Source organism: Lytechinus pictus, chromosome 13 (genome assembly GCF_037042905.1).
Source record: "Lytechinus pictus isolate F3 Inbred chromosome 13, Lp3.0, whole genome shotgun sequence".
Taxonomy (NCBI): domain Eukaryota; kingdom Metazoa; phylum Echinodermata; class Echinoidea; order Temnopleuroida; family Toxopneustidae; genus Lytechinus; species Lytechinus pictus.
Genome location: NC_087257.1, coordinates 6,509,239 through 6,532,500, shown reverse-complemented (window position 1 = coordinate 6,532,500; position 23,262 = coordinate 6,509,239). Strand labels below are relative to the sequence as shown.

Below are 23,262 nucleotides of genomic sequence, written 5' to 3'. Positions count from 1 at the left end.
GCATACATGTACATTCCTCTATCTTTTTTTTCACAAAATTTGAATCATGATTCCTGATGAGAGATACAGTTTGTAATTTAGTCACATTCATTTTGGCAAAGAAGCATTTTTTTTTAAGAAACAAAAATCACAAATTTATATAGTGAGTTTGATTTTGCTATATAATGATCATGCATGAGACCAATGCCAAACAGCATATTTTTATTATGTTGTATTTACTATTTTATGAAAATCATTGTCAAAGTATTCCTTTTCATGAGAAGTGTTGCAAGCTATTTGTTTACATACTGAGGTTTAATAAAGACTTCAAAGTATTCCTAAGAAAGACATGTGTGATGTTTTATATTATTCCATGCATTCACTTGCAACGCTGAAGCGTGTTGGGACAATGTTGGGCAAGTTTTCCCCATTTGATAGGCAAAACATAATGCTCAACAATTAATGCATTTTCAACCCACCCAACGAATGAGCAAATAATTATACCCTACAATTGACACATTAACTTGCCCAACTGTTGAGCAAGAAGCAACTGAAACCTTTATTACCCAACAGTTGGTTGGGTTGACTATTAGACCAATGCTTGGGCAAATTTTTGCCCAATATTTTTAGCAGTGTAGGTGCATTCCCCTAAGCCTGTTACCCCCCCCCCCCCCCCCCCTTCGCGTCAGGATACAAACAAGTGATAGAACGTTGAAGCCTGAAACGCTTTGCAACTTGATAATGTATGTGCCAACATTTTAGCGAGATCCATTGCTTATGATTCTTGGAGGGGATTCACACGCTCGCATTTTGCGTCATTCAGTGACGATATTCCAGAATGACGGAGCGAAACAGCCGTGTGAACGCCTTGACCTCTAAATCGTAATTCTACGGGCGGAGCTTTTGGTGACCTTTCAAAGACTTCCGCAAAAAACCCCATTATTTTCTGCTCTGTTCGCAAATTTTAACGATGCACGAGTTGATTGACGGGGTGCCAAAAAGAAGCCACACCTCTTCTTATCGGTGTGAATCGTAAAGCCACCAAAATTCCCGAATCCTCCTGAGCCGTGTGAACGGAAGATGATTTTAGCGTCATTAAAATTCGGCATTGCATCTAGGTATTCGAATGAAGTAAAATGCGAGTGTGTGAAACCAGGGCCCTGGGGACGATTTTTGGGGTGGGGTGAAGTGAATTTGACAAGCAAAAAAAAAGGCAAAAGCAATTTTGTGTCTCGCCCATTTATGACAATAACCAGAAATATCGTGATTTGCGAGGGCAAGCAACAGAGCGTTGTGGAGCGTTATGGCCCAGTGGATATTAAAGTCTTCTGACTTTGAAACAGAGGGTCGTGGGTTCGAATCCCAGCCATGGCGTAATTTCCTTCAGCAAGAAATTTATCCACACCGTGCTGCACTTGGCCCAGGTTGAAATTTATATACTTATTTGCTTTTAGTTTTTGTTGTATAGCCGTATACAGGTAACATGCGTGGAATCCAATTTCTAGTATTAGAATAAGGGGGACCCTTGTTTAGTAACCCTTTTACAGTAAAAAACAATAAATAGGTCACCTCTTGTTACCATGGTGATCAACTGGGTGTCACCCGGGCAGAGGCGTGATGAGCAAAAAATTTTCAGGGGCCGGATATGGCACATCGGGCAAAATTCTTAAACATTGCGAGCGAAGCGATGGAGCAAAAAAAAAAATCGTATTTTTTATTACAAAAATCAAATTTTGTGATAGATTTTGAGAAAATTCTCAGAAATAATATATTTTATACTTCTCTCCTTCTTTTTTCTTTGTGTTTCTACCTTTAATTGGTCTTGGTCTTGATTTTTTTTGGGGGGGTAGCGCCCCAAGCTACCCCCCCCCCCCCCCCCCCCCGTCATCATAATATGCGCAACTGCACCCATATTAATAGCTGTCACTGTTATCCTGGAGTCCACGAGAATATGAGTGATGGCACGGATCCAGGATTCCATCAATGCGAATAAACATTACAAGAGTTTTGTTTTCTAGTATAAACTGGACCCCATTTCATAAAGGACTTGCAACTATTCTAACTTTGCCATTATGTTAACTACCATGGTATTCTGATTGGCTGCTGAGCTCTGTTACCATGGTAGTTGCATTATGGCAAATTTACAACAGTTGCAAGTCCTTTATGAAACGGGCACCTGATCGGTTATTGTCAAAAAACTTAAACGATGTTTTAAAATTCAATCAGCAAGTTTCATGTTTGAAACTGCGCATTGCTGTTGTGATATTTTTTTATATATTTGTTTAACCATCAAACAGTACATGATCACCTCTTAAGTCATTTGCCTAAAGCGCTTTTCCTGCGTGCAGATTATTATTTTGTGTTGTAAAGAAAGGAATTGATATTTTCGATGTTCCAAGTCTTGCCTCGATATTTTTTCAGCCTAAGCATGATATGATAACCGTTGAGCTGATGTCTGTCCCCAGCATATTAACTTTCATCAATTGATTAAAGGGTTTTATCCAAGATATTTCTTTCTTAATGATGCTATTTGTAATTATTATTATCGTCTTACTTTGATATGCTCTATGTGATTAGTTACACAAAATAATATTGACGTGCCAATGTCTTAGAATAAATGATCATGAAACATAATGTACCGTCATGACTTGTGTAAAGAACATTTAGGATGTTTTTTTTTTTCTTCTTCTTTTTCTTTTTATTTTTGTTTCCTTTTGGGATCTTTTTTTTTTATTGCATTTTTTTAAAGGTTTTAGCCGGCAATTGTTTAAATCGGTATCACAAGAACGCAAATTCATCCAAATTAGGGCCTACATATTACATTAAAAACACTATGAACACCATTCCCTCATTCCTGAGGCGTTTTTCTTCATTTTATGGGAGGGGGGGGGTAAAAAATTACTAATAATTTAGTCGTTTCACGAGCATCGTTAGAATTTACGGGTTTTAATGTTGTTTGTCGACCCGACACAAAATTGTATGAAAATCAGGTTGATGAACACGATGAAACGGTATGAAATCTTTCATTTCTCTAACGCATGGTTCTTGCAATGTACAAACTGCCGCCTTAAGAAATTAAGAATTAGGACAAATCGATCAATATTGGAATATCTTTCATTTTGTGTTGACCTCGATCAACATAAGCGCCCGAGAGCGTGCGCAGAAATGGGGAATCCCCGCCTGGGGGTCACTGGGAATTCCCAATGGTCTAGTCTTAGATTCAGGCGCTTTTAGCTTTGGGTTCTGACAACATTGATTTATTTCACTTTATATCGTTAAATACTTTGCCTGGCTTTCAATTTACAGCTAAACGCTTCTGAAAGTGGATACTTTTACATGACAAGCCAAAGATATTCACTCAAGGTGAAGTGAGCTTTTGATACAACTGTCTATAGTGTTAGTATCGCATGAAGCTACATGTATACGACTCTATGTTGTCAGGATGTGCGCAATGTAGTCCGCTCTGGCGCTCTCCAACAATACACCGCTCTATGCGAGTCCAATTTGAGATCAAGTGCACAACATTGATTGGGTTGTTCCTCGGTACTAAAACCGGAGGTGTATCATTTTAGATATTAGTAAGTAATTCCAAAACTTATATCTTGATCTACATTCACGATTCAATGAGCATTTATACTTTCTTACTTCCAACCATGGAGCTATCTGTGTTTAATCATAGCTCCATGTTCCAACTATTCCTGGCAAGCCATATTATAGGTATTTTTAACAAAGCAGTAGTAGAGAGTAGAAGAAGTATAGTAGTAGCAGTAGTAGACGTAATAGTAAGGCCTAGCAGTAGTACTACTTTAACTACTACTACTATAACTACTACTATTACTTCTACTACTACTACTACTACTACTACTACTGCTGCTGCCGCTGCTGCTGCCACTACTCCTAGTAATAGTAGTAGCTGTAGTGGTAGTAGTAGTAGTAGTAGTAGTAGTAGTAGTAGTAGTAGTAGTAGTAATAGTAGTAGTAGTAGTAGTAGTAGTAGTAGTAGTAGTAGTACAGTAGTACTAGTAGTAGTAGTAGTTGGAAGTAGTGTAGTGTTAGCACTAGTATTATTAGCAGATAATACAGAGGAGTGATGATTATTGTACATGATATGTGCGTGAGGAACACGCATCGCGAGTGCGTAACGCAAAGACTTAAGCAGGTTGGTGTCATTTTCACTGCCCCATACAGGGACCGCCGAACGGTTTTCAAAGTGGGGGGGGGGGGCTGACCATGCTAAAAAATACAATCATATGGTCATTTTTGCATTTTTGTACACGGTTTTGAAAAAACGTGGGGGGCTGAAGCCCCCCAGCAAACCCCCCCCCCCACCCTCGTTCCACGGCCCCTGCCATAACCTCAGTCTGTAACACTGTGCAGTGCTTTTTCCACCCCTTTCCTCTATTTTTCTTTATTTTCTTTCTTTCATCGTTTTTTTGTCCCTATTGTCTTTATTTCATTTTATTCCTTAATAATATCAAGGAGATGTGTCCTCTCCCATGCTTTCGTCACTTATTTATGATTACACAGTTTACACTGACATAATAATATTAACATTTTAAAATATTTCGGCATAAATTCAGGAGGATTCGTGTCCTACTATTAAATAACGCGCACGCGAAACACGAGCTGAAAATTCTTAATGTTCCGACTTAAAAACAGAACACTATTCATTTTTGGCAAATGTCCAGGGGGTTGATGTTCGGGGTTGATGACCTTTGACCTAGAAAAAAAACACTTTCCCCAATAATTCCTCCTAACTCTTTTTTTTTTTTTTTGCAAATGTTGACACCCATACATACTCAAATCAGTAGAAAACACATTTCCAATAATTTTATTCCAGATTGGCTATTTTTGGGTCTAATTATAGGGATACTAAATGTATTTATTTATTTATTAAATCTTATTATTGTCAAAAAGATGTGCAAATATAAAATACTGTATAGAATGCTAATAATAAAGAAAATTATTTTAATATTTCCCTCATGTACACAATTTATTTTTCCCTTTTCCTCTTTTCTAACGTCTTTATTACCAAATATATTCCTATTTTACTTATTTCTATATACTACCTTCTTTCCCTTTATGCTATTCCCTTTTTATACGTTTTTCCTTAATTTTCTTTCTTCCTTCTTCTTTTAGTCAAAACTGATTTGATTATATTTATTTCAAATGAAAGCAACTATTAGCAATAGATGATGAGACTTAATGGACCTCTTATGAACGTTATCTTTCTCCATTGGAAAATCAGCTGATTGAGCGCTTTGAGACTTTCCAGACTATACCAAAAATCTCGTCACTACTCAATTAAATCTTCGCGCGGTCAAAATGCGTACAAGTCAAGCCACAACATGAACGTCAAGTTGGGTATATATGCATTTTTTTTAAAATGAAAGTTGTAGTATAAGAATCCGACGGGTGCCACTTGGGCACCCTTGGGCTTTTGTTTTAAATTGACGTCGTAGGCCACGCCAACGTTTTCACACACTTCTGAAATATGACTTTCATATTTACGAAATAAACATGTCATGTTTGTTATCAAATTAAAGCTAATGAAAAATCAAATGCAAATATATGAATCGCTGGGCATTTTGATTACGCAAATGCAAATTAAAGGTCATTTAAGGTCATACAAGCATTATAAATAATACATATAAGGGGGAAAATATCATATTTTGAATACAAACAAGTAAGGTATTATGTGCATTTTTGCTTAAAGTTAAGTTGAGGGTGTGCATATTAAGAATCCGATGGATGCGACCTTAGCATCTTAGGGAATTTTATTTATGTGACGTCAAAAACCGCACAAATTTTCTTACATTCCTTTTAATTGTTACTATTTTATTGAATGGAAATAAACATATCATGTGTGATATCAAATCATAGCAAATGCAAAATCAAATCCACATGTAAGAATCGCAGGCATTTAGATTGCGATCAGACCAATTAAAGGTCATTTAAGGTCATGAAAGTTCAAGTTAGGCCACAAATGTAAGCAAAGCAACATAAAGTGCGGACAATCCCATGTTTGGAATAGTTTCAAATTGAGCATTAAATGTATTTTTGGCTGATAGTTATGTTGAGGACATGTACAGTATATTTAGAATCTCTTTCTTTCCCTATGTGTGTCTGTCTGTTCATCTATCTCTGTCTGTCTGCCTCCCTCCCACTCTCTCTTCTCCCTCTTTATCGGTCAGCCTATTTCTTCACTCTCTCCTCCATCCTCTAATATATGTATTATTTTGTTTTCTTCTTTGTTTCGTGTGTGCGTGTCTTTGATAGTGCATGTCGTAACGTACTTCTGTCACCATATTTCCATTTTTACTATCATTTCATTTTTTCTTTAAAATATTTTTCCTATTATATTTATCACATTTTACTTTCCCATTTTATAATATTGTATATTTGTACATTTGTACAATCGAATGAATTTCCATATTTCATTAACTGTTATTACTTAGCCTTTTCTCAATTGCTTAAAACAAATTATTTCTTCAACTCGCTTTAGGGGATCCACGCTCTACAAGCAATGCTTTTTAGTGGATCCCCTCATTTCCATACACGCTTAATACTATTTTATACAAGCTTTTATTATATAATTATGCTGAGGTAAAATTAATCTTGTACTCATACTTTGATTTGTATCTGTATTTGATTTATATTTGTTATGGAAATGAAATAAACTCCTCGAATCTTGAATCTGACAGGGACAACTTCGTTTTCTGACCGTCCTTTTCACCATCCTTTTCACATAGGTCCTTTTCACATAGGTCAGCCTCTTAATTATAATTTATCTCTTATCTATACCGTGTTTACACTTAATCGGCATTTGAATCGGCTCGCGGTTCTGAACCGTGAGCCGATTCAGCATCGGCTTTTTCATAGTGTGTAAACGCGAGCAACTTGAATCGGCTCGCGGTTCAGAACTGCGAGCTGTAACAACGTGTAAACGCAATCCAAATGCCGATTCTGCATCGGCATTTGGTTCAGAACCAAATGCCGATAAAGTGTAAACACAGTACTAGTGTACGAAATTAACATATCATGTTTGGTATCAAACTAACGCTTATGGAAAATGGAATGTACATTTATACAAAAATAAAACACATGCCATGGTCACCTTTCATGTCATTTACGCTCATGAAAGGTCTAATAAAGGCGGGAGTTTATTAGTACTTACAAAAGTGTAACATTTTTTTTCTAAATAACCTACACAAGTGTAATATTTTACACCATATCCTGTTATATTCCTCTCTCATCTGGCCTCTGTCCCATTCCTCTTCGACCAGATGCTCGTCCGATTCCCCTTCCTCAACAATCTCGACTGCATGCCTCTGCTTTACCTGTATACTATAAATACTATACATATATTATAAATATAAATGATATTGACTTCCAAAAGAAAAACAAAGTTAAGTTTGATTTTATCAAATTAGAATTTCAGTTTTTTAATAAAAAAAAATTGGTAATGGATGGGAGAAATAAGAATTTGTCCGGACAATATTAAGGGTTCATTAAGTTAAATGACCTCCCTGATTAATCATGGATGCAGTCCATATGATGTCGATGAAAAAATGGTGACAGGTCGACTGAAGTAGCGGGTCTCCGATGACCTTGAAGACTGATGACGTAGAATGACGTGTGTCGGGGGTTATCGGAGATCCACGAAGTCTGTCGAAGAATGGCGTCACCAAAGTCTAGGCGCTTTGGACCTGTCGCATGACGTCAAGAAGAACTTGAGCAGAACTCAGGGTTGAATACTCAGGACATTATGATCTTGGCTCAGGGCTGACGAAAACTGAAGACATCTATTGGTGTAGCCCCAAAATAAAATGGATGTCCCTGGTAACAGCTCCCCGACCGAAGGACCCTTGAAAATTGAATAAATTTCCATTGTCTATAATGACAAATCCTAATTTGTAAATTTCAATGATTTATAAATCATTTGATCAATATATGTCTTTCATATCATTTAATAAGCATCAACAGAATATCTAGATAGTATTAATTCGTTAGCATAAATGTATCAATCCTTGAAAAATTGACATAATTTCATTCCTGGAAAATATTGAAATACAACCATTCCATCACTGCAATATATTTGTGATAATAATAATAATAATAATAAAAACAGTTCTTGTATAGCGCATGTCACAGTTATGAATAATGTCCCTATGCGCTTCCAAAAGACTTGAATATTATTACCCCGGCTGTAGCTTGGCTGCCGTAATTACTAAGATTACAGCGCACACGCATTTCAAGGAATAAATTCCTGCCAGGTACCCATTCACCTCACCTGGGTTGAGTGCAGCACAATGTGGATAAATTTCTTGCTGAAGGAAATTACGCCATGGCTGGGATTCGAACCCACGACCCTCTGTTTCAGAGTCCGGAGACTAATCCACTGGGCCACAATGCTCCACGTGATAATTATTTAAAGCCGGAAAGTGATTAAAAAAAGCTCACAACGTATTATGCCTATTAAAGTTACAGAAAACAAGCTGATTGATAGAATTATTACAACAAAATCTGGATCAAAATTTAGTCAAAATAACCTTTTAGATTGAAGAATCGAATAATTCTCAATTTTTAAGATGAAATATACTGATAAAATATAAGATAGACTCACATCATTGTGGGTAGGAAAAACTCAACAATTGATTAAAACTGTGTGTCATTTCTTGCTTGCTCCTCAGAACACAACCTCTCTCAAAGAGTAACATAATGAAAGTTATTCTACTCTATGTGCACAACAATTAGGGGCACTGTACAATCAATAGACATCGGGCGGGTCTTGGAATGCTAAGGCCCATATTCTGAAGCCGGGTTTAACTTAAACTCAGGTGTAAAGTTGTGGTTTAAGTATGGAAAGCCAATTGTGACAGAAATTACTATTAGGAAAGATATCATATTTTAGCTCATTTGGCTCACATATCACTCATATTGTCTAGGAAGTATAAAAAGATGATTGTCTTCACCATTGATTGATGAATCAGGAAAGAGCACAGTAAACATAAGAAACATACAACTTATACAAAATTTAACTCTTTGCCCGCCACGTACACTATCCCCTCTGCGCCACATTAATTTTGGGGTGCCACATTCAGAGGGGGTTTGCGTGCACTGTCTTATTCAACTCGCAATAACTTTTTACTGGTTTGTCGTATTGAAAAAAATTATGTAGCAAAGTTTTAGAGAAATGAATACTCTTGCCAATGGTATCATTTTTGTTATGTATAAAATCATAGATTTCGAGAATTTTAACTTTACATTCTGTTCCAATTTTTCGTTTAGGAGGGTATTTTATACCTCTTATATTTAATACTTTCTAATGAAGGTTAAATTTTTAAGTTAGTCCATTAAAAAGATATGTTCTTTAGCTTTCATTGCATACCAAATCCATGTCTTTATGGTCATTATGAGCTAAGCAGTTTAGGATTGAAATGGGGCATTCAAAAAGAGTAAACTGACAATGAACTAAACTCTTCTATTGAAATTGACCCTGGCTACTTCTCAATAGACTTCCCATCCTGGGAGACTTCCCGTCTATTGATACTTTGATCCCCTTATTGTTATAGGGAGGTGGCAATTTGTATCATTCTTTTATTACAAGGAAAGCAGTGCAAGCTATTGAAAGCTCATCGAAATATATCATAAAGCAGTTCAAAAAACTCTATTTTACGCGAAAAATCTCTATGTAAACAATGTCGGCGAAAGCTATAACACGAAAGCTAGATTCGTAAACAATGCAATACACGCGTCGCTATTGTATGTGTGTGCACACAATTACAATTAAATGCGTTCCGTACGCATTTTGTGCGAACTGTGACTTGAGTCGTCGTTGGCAGTCCGCTGTATGTGCCGCGAGTCGTCCGTGGCGGGCAAAGAGTTAACTTCCAATTTAACTTCCAATAATTTTAGTACAGAGTTAGACCATGGTCTAAGTTAAACCCGACTTCAGAATTCGGGCCTAAGTGTTTATTCCACCTGTTACTAGAACCTGGGACCTAAACAAAAAACATGCAAGAGCTGAATACATTGTAGCCCTTTCTATTTAAAGTAATTGAATACATAGGTTTTCATTACACAACTCAATCGATAATACTGCCATCATAAGACCAACATGAGTAATTTATCATTCCCTTTTTAAATTTAGATTATCTACTCTATTTAAACACAACTTTCAGGATTACACCATTAAACATTTTTTTCCTGTTAACAATTTATATGTTAAAGAGAAATTCCAGTATTTGCAGTAAACACTGATTTCATGAGAAAGTCTGTAAAACAAGGCTTAATTGTCAGTATATCATCGAGGATGTAGATCTGGTACAGTTACATAAACTGAACTTAGTGAAATCTTGAAATCTACGCTGAAAAATGTTCACACAGAAGATCACCAACACAGATAGGCACACGTGGGACAGTGTATTATTATTGCTAAAATAAAGACCCGACGGAAGTGACCGAATCCGCGCTTATTTTGCTTATTTCTCAGCAATTACACAATTTCTTCCAGAATCCTTTGGCACATATTTTTTTTATTCATATAAACAGACACTTAGGTGGTCATTATATTAGATTCTGTAAAAAAACATTTTTAGATCGTTACCAAAACTGGAATTTATCTTTAAATAAACAAATTTTAGAATTTGGCTTTAGTGCGAGAAAAAGAATTGCATGCTTGCATGCATGCATGCATGCGCGGGCATGATGGTGAGGCTTCTGCTAAAGAAAAATTGTCAGAAATATTTCATACATTTATTTACTGATAAACAACGTACCATGCATGTTGTAATCTAGTTTCATTTCATTATTATTATATTCATGAAGTGCAGCAGTGTCTTTCGTTTATTTATTTGCTCATGGCATTCATTTAAAAAAAAACATGTTTTCAAGTATATCGATTCAGTTTTGGGTGTACAGTGACTCTACACGTTCTCTCGGTAGCTCTCTCTCTCTCTCTCTCTTGTTTGCTGTTTTCCCCATAACAGTGAATAAAACAATATTATCTAATAAATGTATATTATATTTTTCCAAATGCTTCTCGCCCTCAATCCTACTTTTTATGCCCTTTCTTTACAGCCCCCAACCTTGAATCCCTTTAAATTCTTTTCACGATGGCGTCTAAACTCAGCTCAGATGAAGATGGCGCTGTTTGTGAAGAAGCCGACTGCGAATCGATTACTGATGTTACGTTCTACGTGAAAGAGAAGAAGAAGCTCTGTCATGACTGCGCCTTGAAAAAGGAATGCATCGGAATAGCACGAAGAGGTGTGCCTTATCTCTTCTGCGAGGAACACGAGAAAATCATGGACTTGTACTGCAGAACACATAACGTACCATTATGTTATTCATGTGCATTAACAGATCATCGCCGACAACAGTGTGTTCAAGAGGATATCATGATCGCACTGAAGAAAAATAGAGAAGATCTCAGCATCCTACAGAATAGGGCGATTGATAAATCAGAGTTATGTCGCGTCTATGAGAATGAGATTCATAAGACCAAACAAGCCAAAGACGAACATCTGCAAAATATTCAGAATGATGTTGATTCCGAAATCGAAATCGCGATCGAAAGAGACACAGCCATGGAAAGGGAAGATGCTGATAAAATCGACAATGACATTGATGGGGAAAATGAACAACTTCAGAAGGAGATTCGAAAGCTCCAGGATAAAATTGAAAAGAACAACGAGAAGAGAGAGCAGCGACACAATGAAAATCGTTTAAACGCAGAGAAAAGACGAAAACCGATAATTGATAAACAGTGCATTCTTCAAAATGACATTCAGAACATCGCTCAAGAGATCGAGAGAAAGATTGGAGAACTTGAAAAATCATGGCAAGACGACACCAAATCAGCAGAGGAAGCAATAGAGACACTGGACAGAACTCTTGAAGACGATAAAAATGTTATCGTAGATGGACATCGTGTGAATGCATCAGTGAGTGAAGAACTAAAGAAGCAACTGAATGGGGGTGAGGTGAAAGAAATAAATCGTGTTGTATCAGGTGTGAAGTTTATGAAGGGCGTTGGGAGAGAGAAGTATGATGGAATAATTGATGGGTATGATGGAGAGTGGAAGCTCATTGATACAATCAATGTCAGAGATAAAATCAAATACCCGTACATTGTTGGATGTATAGATGAAGATAAGGTGATGATCACAGATAGGAAGATGGATGGAACACATACATATATGTTAGATTTGAACAGTAAAACCACACAGAGAGTGATCAACGGTAGTGATACATCATTGATAGTCTCATGTACAGTACTTAATGATGACAAGATAGTATGTGGTAGAAACATCAAAGGTTGTACAGGAGACAGTCTACCTGGGTGCATCAGTGTATACGACAGGCAGTGGAATCACATCAATGACGTCACAATACCAAGAAACAAGACGCGTAATGGTACAAGGGTGCGCGTTGCAATCGATCAGGATCGGATGATCATCGCTGCTGAATCGGGTCAGTCTATGATATACGTCATCAACCAAGTTAATGATGAGTTTATCAATACCATCACGTGTAAAGAAGAGATAGTAATGCGCGATGTGCTGTCATCTGGTCACATCATCGCTGTTCCCTATATAAGAGATCGCAGAGCGCTCATCATTGACAGAGAGGGTGATCATAGGGAAATCACCAACAGTGATGTCATCCTGAATGTGTGTGTTGATCGTATGACAGACGACCTCTACGTCGTGACGTCAGATGGTGAGTACAAGATGTGTGTGATTGATCAGGTGATGAGTGAGGGTGATATGAAGAAGAGAAGAGTAGCATCATTCCCTGTATCAACTAGACTGGATAGAAATAATAGATTCAATCACCTTGCCGGAACTCGAGTGATGATAACGTCATCAGGGAATATGATTGCATGTGATGGAGATAATATTCTCATATTCAAAAAGCGATTCATCCTCTAGATCCATGACAGATGAATCATTATACTGAACAAACAAATGATATTGGGAATTTTGTTACATCCCACCATTGCATGTTTTTAATTTTTCAAAAAAGTACTAGAAAAACGGACGATTTATTTTATTTCATGTTTTTGGTGGATATGCTTCATAACTTATTGATTTTGGAAACCTATCGTGTTTTCCCCTTACATTGTACATGTTTTATAGAAAGATACTTTACACTAGATTACTTTCTTTCAGTTGTTTGAGTGAACATTGTTATATTGAGAGGAGCTTTTTAATTTTGTACCCTATTTTTCCCCTTCTTGTTTCAATGAAATATCTTGTAAGCCCTACATAGTATTACAGTATAAATGAAGCCAGGTTAAAACATTATCCTTATATCATGTGTATTGTATGAGATGTGTATATAATCATGACCATTTTATGAATAAATTCTTGTTACTTTACATGAGTGTGTATAGTGTTTTGTTCTTATTCATCACTGAAAATGTAATTACACGAGATGTTTTACTCTTATGCCGGGATGTAAATAGGGGAACTATTCTAGACGGATTACCTTTACTCTGGAACATATTTTAGCACTTCAAATTTACTTTTATAAATATCAACATTATATATTTCTCATCAATAACACTAAAATTCAGTTTTTAGAATTTATAAATCACATTATGTACACTGTACACATATAAGCCTAAAGACTGAACTAGTTAAGATTTAAACGGTCATGGCAATCAAATTATTTGAAATCACATGTGCACTGTATACAGACTGAATCTATGGTTACGAGCGTATACATAGCATTACAATCAAATGTTGCTTTTATACGTTGCGATTAATATACGTCACAAAATAATACGTCTCTTATCACTGTCCTTGAAATCAAACTCCTTACAAATAATATATATTTGCATGTATAGTGTATAGACTGAAATTGGGTACTTTTAACGGAAAGAACGCGCATATATTGTCATAAATCATAATCGTTTTATCGGTGCAAATGGTCACTTTCGATATATCTAAATGCGCACTATCTTGTATAGGCCTACGTAATGGTATAAAAAGCTAAGTTAATGGGCGCGTCATGGTCTAGTGGTTCTGACTCTTGCCTTTTAAACAGGGGGTTGTTGGTTCGAATCCTATTCATGGCGTGTATTCCTTTAGCAATAATTATGCCCACACTGTGCTGCACTCGATCCAGGTAAATGGGTACCTGGCAGTATTAATTCCTTGAATACACTGAGCACCAGAGATGGTATAGCTTGAGCTAAGACCACGAAGGCCGGGGTAAACGGCTCTGTATCCTCAGGCAAAAAGTGCCACATGTATATAAATCCAGCTGATATTATTATTAAACATTATCATTGTATCATGTATACTCTACCACATGTATTATAGCTGTGATGACAAAATCAATCAGTTTTCGTTACTTGAGATGAATTTCCATTAATAGTTATTCCTATAGTTCCATGTACATGAAGTGTTTTGCTCTTATGGAAGAAGAAGAAAAACTATTCAAAAAATTGACGGCTTTTTACTCTGAATTGCAGTTTACTCTTTTCCGGACTCTTATATGAACAACAACAACAACAACAAAACTCTTATTACCATCAATGAAACGCATTTATTTGTGGAACTTCGAGTTTGGATATTATGTAAATGTGTATAGCCTATACAATATAGACTAAACCTGTGCCCACTTGACGGCCTTACGAGAACACACAAATTATTTCATGTCATACATTGCGTTCATTCGTTCTGATTTGATTGAGAATAACGGTCGCGCTTTCTGTATCTAAATGTGCATTGCCTCATTTTCTTTATACGTTTTAGTTTCAAATATCATATGGAACTATTTTGACAGAACAAAGTATAATGCTGCATATTAACAAGGAAACGGTCCATTGAGTGATGTCTAGCATGACATGTTATAATCCTTGACTGGAGCTGATCACTGAAATATAAGGTGCCACGAGCCTAATTACATCAGGGGGGCTAAAGATATTCGTTCGACCCAACCGATTCGAATTTTTGTCAATGTGATATTGCTGATTGACAAAAATGTATGAACATGATTCAAAATCTAACACTGATTCTAGAAATGGTAACTACTGAACTTCCTTTGCCCAAATTGGGAAGATAAATAAGTGACTTGGAACTATTTTTCGACTGGCGGATTAATTAGGGCTATTTTACTGTTTCAGTTGATGAATTTGATCCATTCATAGTTATCTTCATAAATGGCGATTTATTTTTAAAATGAGCTGGCTACGGTACCCTTTCCTGGTCAGATTTGGAATGTCAGATATATATTCTATCCAATGGTAGTAAACATTCTACCCTCTAATTTCACATTTATTTTTCATGAATTTTTTCAAAAGTGCCATTTTACCACACAAGTCTATGGGGAATGTTTTACGCGCGTGACACCATAACTGAGAATTCACCAGGTTTTACCGAGAGAGGGAGCTATTAAGATTCATTTTGGCAAATTGCTCATTGTCATGATTGAGACCATGAATTCATTTTTATTATGTAATTGATTCTTTATAGGGAAAATGCTTTGGTTTAAGCTACATGTACCATATTTGTCGGTGTTTTTTTTTTCCAGTGTAACGGAAGAACTGATTGCTAGTATGTTTTGTTATGTTTCAATTCATTTGCTTTCATTATTGTTTAGTTCCAAAGTTGATATAAACTGTTCTAAATACGTTCGTTTTTACATGTGAACATAATACTGTTTTACTTACTCATGTTACTTACCTAATAAATCATTTGTGTTAAATTATGATTGTATGAACAATTGAGAAATGAGTTGCAGGAATTTGATGAGCATTACCGCAAAGGCGTTCTTTAAGCTTTGTTTGTTATCATCGGTTACGGTTGATTCATTTTTTATGCCAACTGAAATCCTTTGCATTAATGCTTGGATTATTCAAAGCTGATTTGATTACATGTTCTTTTTGAGAACCTGAATGAACTTGATTTGGAAACAAAATGTTCAAAATAAAGTTAAGGTGTTAGCGATAGTTTGGAAATCTTTTTTTTTTTCTTTCACACGCATAATCCGACCATCTTTTTGCTGTTTAATGTATCCTATCTACTATTTAACCGGGAGTTAACAATTCATTTGCATATTATCTGCATTTTGGCGTTTATCATTGTCATGCAAAAGTTTCTGTTTAAATAAAATTTCATCCCTCATCATAGAATCCTGGTAGACTATTTTTTTGTTTGTTCAGGAGTAAACACGTGACCAATAAAAATCAATAGGAAGAGAGGCAAGCAGAGATCGACAGAGAGAGAGAGAGAGAGAGAGAGAGGAGGGGGACGACATGGTAACAAAGACACACGAAACGAGACAAAGGCGAAATGGAAAGGGGAGACAGAGAGTGAAAGATGACAAATTGATGAAAATATGGAGTCAAAGAGACAGAAAGGAAGGGAAAGGACAAGAGACGCCGAGAGATGAACTTTAGAAGAAAGACAGAAAAAGAGAAGAATCATCAGAGGGATAGAGGAAGGGACAGAAAGAGGAGGGGACGGGATGAATGAAGGAAAGTTAAGCGAAGGGAGGAAGGGTAGTTGACGGTCCTAATTAAATGTTTAGATGTAACCCACTTGGCTTACCTTAATTTTGGTCTAGTGTGTGTTGGGTTCAATCGTCACTTGGTCTTAAATGTCATTTAGCAAAAGTCCAGATAGGTTGCAGCTTTTATTCAATCTATCATTGTAGTTTGCCAAATATATATTTGACTCATAATTATTTGATTTAATCATATTCCCAAAATGGTGTGGACCAAGTGGATATTAAACGATTATGGAAATAGCCTACCGCGAAATTAGACAAAAGGTGGTAATTGAGGTAAATGTTAACTTAGCCAAGAATGGTTATTGATATCCTGAGTCTCGACTTAGAAAGAGTTGTGATTGATCACCTATTGAAGTCCATTAATGCCATTATTTATATACAGGAAAAATATCCCTTGAGTTTGTAAACAAATAGGAGCGAACTTGATTGTCAATGCAACGATATATCAGATATATTAAAGAAATATTTTAAAGAGACACGAGTTTTAGGTGTTGATGTTGCTGACTTTTCATAGTTGTCATGGTTGTAGTTATGGTAGTAGGTCGGATCAGACCAAAACTCGTTGTAAGATGGGGCCCTGTTTGTAGATGAACTAGGATAAAAATCCAAGCTTCTTCATTCTGTACTGTGCCTAAGTGGCTGTGGCTGAATATACATGTATATAATGTATTTCATTTGTACATTTTTAAAGGTATACTGCCTAGTTTGAATTTTTTCATTCTTCGCTCACCCCCCAACCCCCTTCTATTTCACATTTGTCCACTTTCCCTCTCATTCTTTACCCCGCGATTTTCCGCTAATCTTTGGCTTTTCCTTTGTAGTCTGATTATTTTTTTGTGTCCGATCTCCTTGATTACTAATTTCATAATTACTTTAAGGAACCTGCAGACATTACAAGCTCTACTTTTTATGCAGGTTCCTTCATATTTCACTTTATTTACTGCTATTATACATGTTATATTTTGTATTTTGTATGTAGTCAAATGTATTTCTCAATTTTATTATGTTATTATTTTGCTATCTTGTGAAGTATGAAAATAAATTCAATTCAATTCAATTCAATAAGTCAAGTCTGAAAAGGATAGTCTGTGACGTGAATAATATTTATGTAGGGAAAATCAGATTACACATCCCAGGGTGTTTATTCTATTCATGCTTAGAAGCTTTTGATTCATTCAATAAATTCATTCATTATTTTACAAAAGAAGCGGTACGGTCTCGTGATTTTATGAGTAAAAATACTGCGAGTGATTTGAGAGACGATAGGAGAGAAAGAGAGAGGGGTTAGGCCAGAAGAGGGAAGGAAACTGTAGAACAAGAAATGTTATTTTCTCTATTTTTTTCATGTTCATTGTGAATCATAATAATGCAGGATTGCAGGGAGCCATTTGAAAGAGAAAGAGAGGGAAAGAAGGAGAACTTTAAGAGACAGAAATGAAACGAGAGGGGGATTGTTAAGTTGCCATAATAATGTTCCTTACCGATTGTGAAAGAAAATAAACAAACGAAACTACAAATATATATTTCAAAAATGCAATCACTGATCTGAAAAAAATCATCAGTTCGAGAACGAGTAAAAATAGTGTGGTTGGAAATCACTCTGGCAAATTATCGGGATGAACCAAATAGAGGGTGTACTAACTATATTCACAAGCATTATGAAACATGGATATTATAATAATCATGAGCCGACACGACAGCGGACTTCAATCCAGTCAATAGTACCAGCGTCGCTGAGGAGGGGATGGGGGAGTGTGTCCCCTGACATAATCGTGATGGCCCTTTTCTGTTTGTAAGTGTACGAACTGTGGCAGGAAAGCCATTGACTGAATTTATCGTTATTTCTAATAAACATGGAATAAAAATCTGAAATAATTAGAAAATTACAGGTAGATAAATACATAAAAAAATAAATGGATAGGTGATTCAAACGTTTCTAAAATCCCTATTAGCCATTAGAGAATCACCAAGTAAATCGAAATGTTCAAACTTTCAATTTATTTCGTAACCCATTCCATCCCCTCTTTCATTAGAATTAACGTCATCATCATCCAATTTCATTTTGCTTTAATATTATACAAATAAATCGTCACGCCGCGGCGTCCTGAATTTTGAAGCATGATATAAAATCATGATATTTGTTTGTTATTATCTTGTTCTTGCTTGCACAAGAGTTTTTATCTTCTTCGTGTACATTGGTTTACAGAGGTGCTCTGCTCATTGATAGTTTAATCTCTTAAAGGAGGAGGAGAAACAAAAAAGGGTAAGACAAGACAAACCTCCCATTTTATAACTTTAATGCTCATTCAGCATAATAATGCCACTTTCATAGGAAATTACTTGTACACTGTCTTTACCGAAAGCTTCCAAACCATTTTCTCACATACAGGCCTAACAAAATATAAGAAAGTCAAAGAGGGGGCACTGACCGCCCTTTCACTCGTTTAAAAATCGTAATTTGAATGATGACTCCAGTGATTAATAAGGCTAACGACGATTTTTAGCACGTGTAAAACCAAACTAAAATATTAGAATTAGATTCACGAACGCTATATATACACAACAAAAAAAGTAAGTCCCCCCTTAAACAAACATCAATAATTTCCGAACCAATGCGAGTTTTTCATATATTTTTACATGAGCGTGTAGGTAATTTTATAAGCTACCATGTGAGTAAACATTATGGACGTATTTCACTTCATGCTTCAGTGAGCACCGTCAGAAGGCAAACATTTCACTTTTCAAAAGTCACAAGCCAAATATCATGACTTTGATTCCATTTAATTGGAACTAATTCCACATTCTCATCATAAAAAATAGTCAGAAGGCTTGTAAAAGGTACTCTCTAAAAGACGATACAACTTTTTTGGCTAAATTTCACGGTTGAATAAACACAAGTCCAAATTTGCTATAATTGGAATTTTTACACATTTATATCAATAAAAATGATAGAATATGATGACAGTTAGTTTTGGAAGAGTTTCTTCAACAATATTCATCGTTTCACGGTTCAATGAACATTTATTGAAAAAAAATACGATTTTCAAATATCATAGGCAAGTATTGGTTCATTTTGGGAACTGAAAATGATCTTTTCTCAACTTTTTCGTTATGTTCATGACTAATTAACTTGCTTCAATGATTCAAAGGCGTTTAATTAAATATGCACGCTTGAATGAACATGTGGAATGCGATTAGCTCTTTTTTTACGTTATTGGAAAAAATGCAATTTGTTACTATGGATATCTGTCACAAACCTCCTTGCATAGTTCATTTGATTTGATTTTTATGAAAATCCCGATGTTTAATGCATCAGTGAGCACACAATATTCGAAAATTATGCAAATGGGAAGAAAGTTCAAGGCCTTGGCCCCACTCTGTGTCGTATCGAATGGTTATTTTGATGTGCGCGCCTTTTGGATAGTGTTACTTTTAAGCCATGTACGAAGTTTCATGAAATAACTATTGGCAGAAGTAACAAAAACCGTCCATGAAACAAACCCTCATTTCATATTTGTTAAAATTTTGACTTCGTCTCTCATAGACTTGTGAACATTATGGGTGCACATGTTTAAGAATAAGTAACCCCTTATTCAATATGGTGGAACTTTTTTTCACGGCTGACTTTAGCAATGTCATTTGGCAGTAATGTTTATCAACCTATGGGCAGAATTCTGTGCAAAAATGAAAACGATTTGTTTATTTATGGATGAGTGAGCACGCATCAAAGTGGGAAAATTGGTATTTTCAATGTCACAGACTCATTTTAAACGGTAATAAAGTGAATATTGGGGGCAAATTCGGTTTCAAATAAGACTTTAATTGCTATTGTTTTTATCATCCATCATTTCTACCACCACACACTTTCCGAACTTTAAACATTTTCATGGTTGAGCGAGCACATTCGAAAACTTAGGAATGAATACTCTTTGTACTGCATAAATGTATTATTTTCCTAACAATTTTTCATGATCAGTTTAATTTATGGACAAATCAGTGGTGGGTCCAGAATTGTTAAATGGGGGAGGGGCCTATAATCGGGGGAGCAACCAACATTTTCAAATTTTAACATGATCTAACAAGTTGTAGAGGATACTACCATAAACCCCTATGATGATACGTCACAATACAGGGGCCGGGGAAGGGTTTTCAAAGTGGGGGGGGGGGGCTGACCATGCAAAAAATCACAATCGTATGGTCATTTTTACATTTTTGTACATGCTTTTGGAAACAAGTGGGGGGAGGGGGCTGAAGCTCCCCGCCCAGCCAACCCCCCCCCCCCGCTTCCGCGGCCCCTGCAATACATTGTGCTCACTCAACCATGAACATATTATATCAAAATTGTGTGTGGAGTGGCTAAATGATGGATAGTAAAACAGCATAACACCATAAAATTCACCTAAAGACAACATTTGCCCAACTTTGTATTTGCACAATCTGAAAAACGACTCTTGTGACTTTCAAAAATGGTCATTTTTAATTCAATCTTTAATTACTCATGCATGAATCAACCGATCAATCTTTTTTTCCCCAGGAGTTGCCTAATGAGTGTAAAAAATTACCTACGGAATATCATATCTCAAAATAATTCCGTTCAAAAGTTACAGCAATTTGATTTAAGGGGGACTTACTTTAATTGTTGTGTATAGTCACAGTCACGAATTCAAATTATACTTCGGAAGTTAAAGGAGAATGAAACCCTTGAAACCAGCTGAATCCATATCAAAGAGAAAAATCAAAGAAACATATTGTTGAAAGTTTGAGGAAGATTGAAGTAATAATAAGAAAGTTATGAGCATTTGAATATTGAGATCACTAATGCCATGTAGATCCTCCTATTGGCAATGCGACCAAGATCTGTGATGTCACACACGTACAACTCCCTCATTACCTTAGTACTTATTTCACTTATATTCTCACTTTTATAGAGTCTATCACAAGGTGAGGTGTTCTCTTTATGAGAGGACAAGTACAGAGGTTTCACAACATTATATCATTGATGAATCGTTTGTCATATGATTAGAATGAGCAAAAAGAGATGTTTTGGGGTATATTTTCAGTGTCCAAAAGGGGAAAGTTGTTCATCTGTGACATCATAGATCTTGGTCACATTGCCAATAGGAGGATCTCCATATCGTTAGTGATCTCGACGTTCAAATGCTCATAACTCTTCTATTGCTAGTCCTATTTTACTCAATTTTTTGTTGATCTTATTCTTTGATTTTTCTGCTTTCACAAAAGCTAACTTGCTCCAAGAGTTTCATTCTCCTTTAATTCCAGTTCCATTTTCCAATCACAGTTTTCGAGTGAGCGCTTTTATGGTCCGATGATTCTAAAGACGAATTGCAGTCATCATTATAATTTTGTTGTTGGTGTGTTAGTTTGTTCAGCTTTGGGGTCTGATAGGGGGGGGGCTCATGGGACGGGAGAATGCTCATATACATTCATTCTTTAAATTTGCGTAGTTGTTACGTCTTTGTTTTATTATTTGCTTTAGCTGCATACATAAGTTGTTGAAATGTTATTTTTGCATGAGTTCGGATTATGTCTCTGTTCTGATACAATTTGCCTGCTATGTTTATTACACTGTTATTTAATTTGTGAATTGCACTGCTGCAATTATCATTTTGTTCTATATTTTCTTGATTATGTATGTATTAATTTTTTTTGAATAAATAATAAAGATTACAAAACAAAAAAAAATAATGATGATTCAAGATTTACGTGTGAAAGGGCCCTTAAACATATTGCTTTACGTGTAAACACACGAGTATATATATCCGAAACTCTGTTTCATTAAAAGGTGCAAATTTAAAAGGTTTAGTGCAAAATAAAATAAAAAGAGTCTCCAATTTAGTTCCGTTTCTAATCCATCAGGAGATAGGCCTAACCGTTTACAGTGATCAAAGGATCGCAACAAACTCGACTCTTGTTATACATTGAGAGCCGTCTCAGCATCTTCGGAACTTAAATTCACGCATGCACATATTTATTTCAAAAACTCGTAAACAACTTCACTCAACGTTCCCCGTTCATAAACCGTTTATGCTCTTTTCCAGTGATTTACGAGCAATTTCTTTAATGGCATCTGAAGGTTAATCACTGATATAAATAAAGAATGATAGCGCCATCTATCTAGAAATAATCTATACCGAGGTGCATTGTTTACACCGGCTTTCGCCCAAGCTGCCTTTCAGCGCTTAGTGCATTCAAGAAAATAATCCTGCCGGGTATACCGATTCACCCAAACTGGGTTGAGTGCAGCACTATATGGGTAAAGTTATTGCTGAAGGAAAACACGGCATGGCTGAGATTTGAACCCACGTCCCTCTAATTGAAAGACAAGAGTCGTAACCACTAGACGACAACGCCCCCCCCCCCCCGAGCAATAGAGGAGGAGAAACCATTCAAAGAGGGTTGTGGCAACGTCTCCAAGATTGTTTTATGTGATATGAAAATAGAACAGGGCAAGATGAAGGAAAGAGAAAGGGGGACATTTTACAATAGAAGCTGCACAGTCACGTGATTTAATAAGTAAACATACCGTAAATGATTTGAGAGATGACGATGAGAGAGAGAGAGAGAGAGAGAGAGAGAAGGGGGGTGGAGGTGATCGAGAACAAAAGAAGATCGGGGAATTTTAGAGAGCAATGATACATGTATATTTGAGTGATTGGATATAAAATAATCCCTGCGCTGGAAAGAACTGCGTCACGCGTGGTGATCATAATTATTCACGCTGTTAACTTGCTC

General features: G+C 36.1%; 2 protein-coding genes across 2 annotated transcripts in view; both read left to right on the top strand.

Moving 5' to 3' along the window:
- The window catches only part of LOC135156424 (uncharacterized), a 49,836-nt gene that overhangs the window by 612 nt on the left and 25,962 nt on the right, over positions 1-23,262 (top strand). The window lies entirely within an intron of this gene.
- Positions 3,466-16,125, top strand: LOC129273915 (uncharacterized). Its single transcript, XM_064108844.1, has 2 exons — positions 3,466-3,557; positions 11,062-16,125. Exon 2 carries the CDS (start codon positions 11,097-11,099, stop codon positions 12,915-12,917), a length of 1,821 nt encoding a protein of 606 aa, XP_063964914.1. The 5' UTR covers positions 3,466-3,557; positions 11,062-11,096; the 3' UTR covers positions 12,918-16,125.

What these genes read in the sequence shown, in the direction of transcription:
- LOC129273915 (XM_064108844.1), top strand. Translation starts at nt 11,097, where the DNA reads ATGGCGTCTAAACTCAGCTCAGATGAAGATGGCGCTGTTTGTGAAGAA.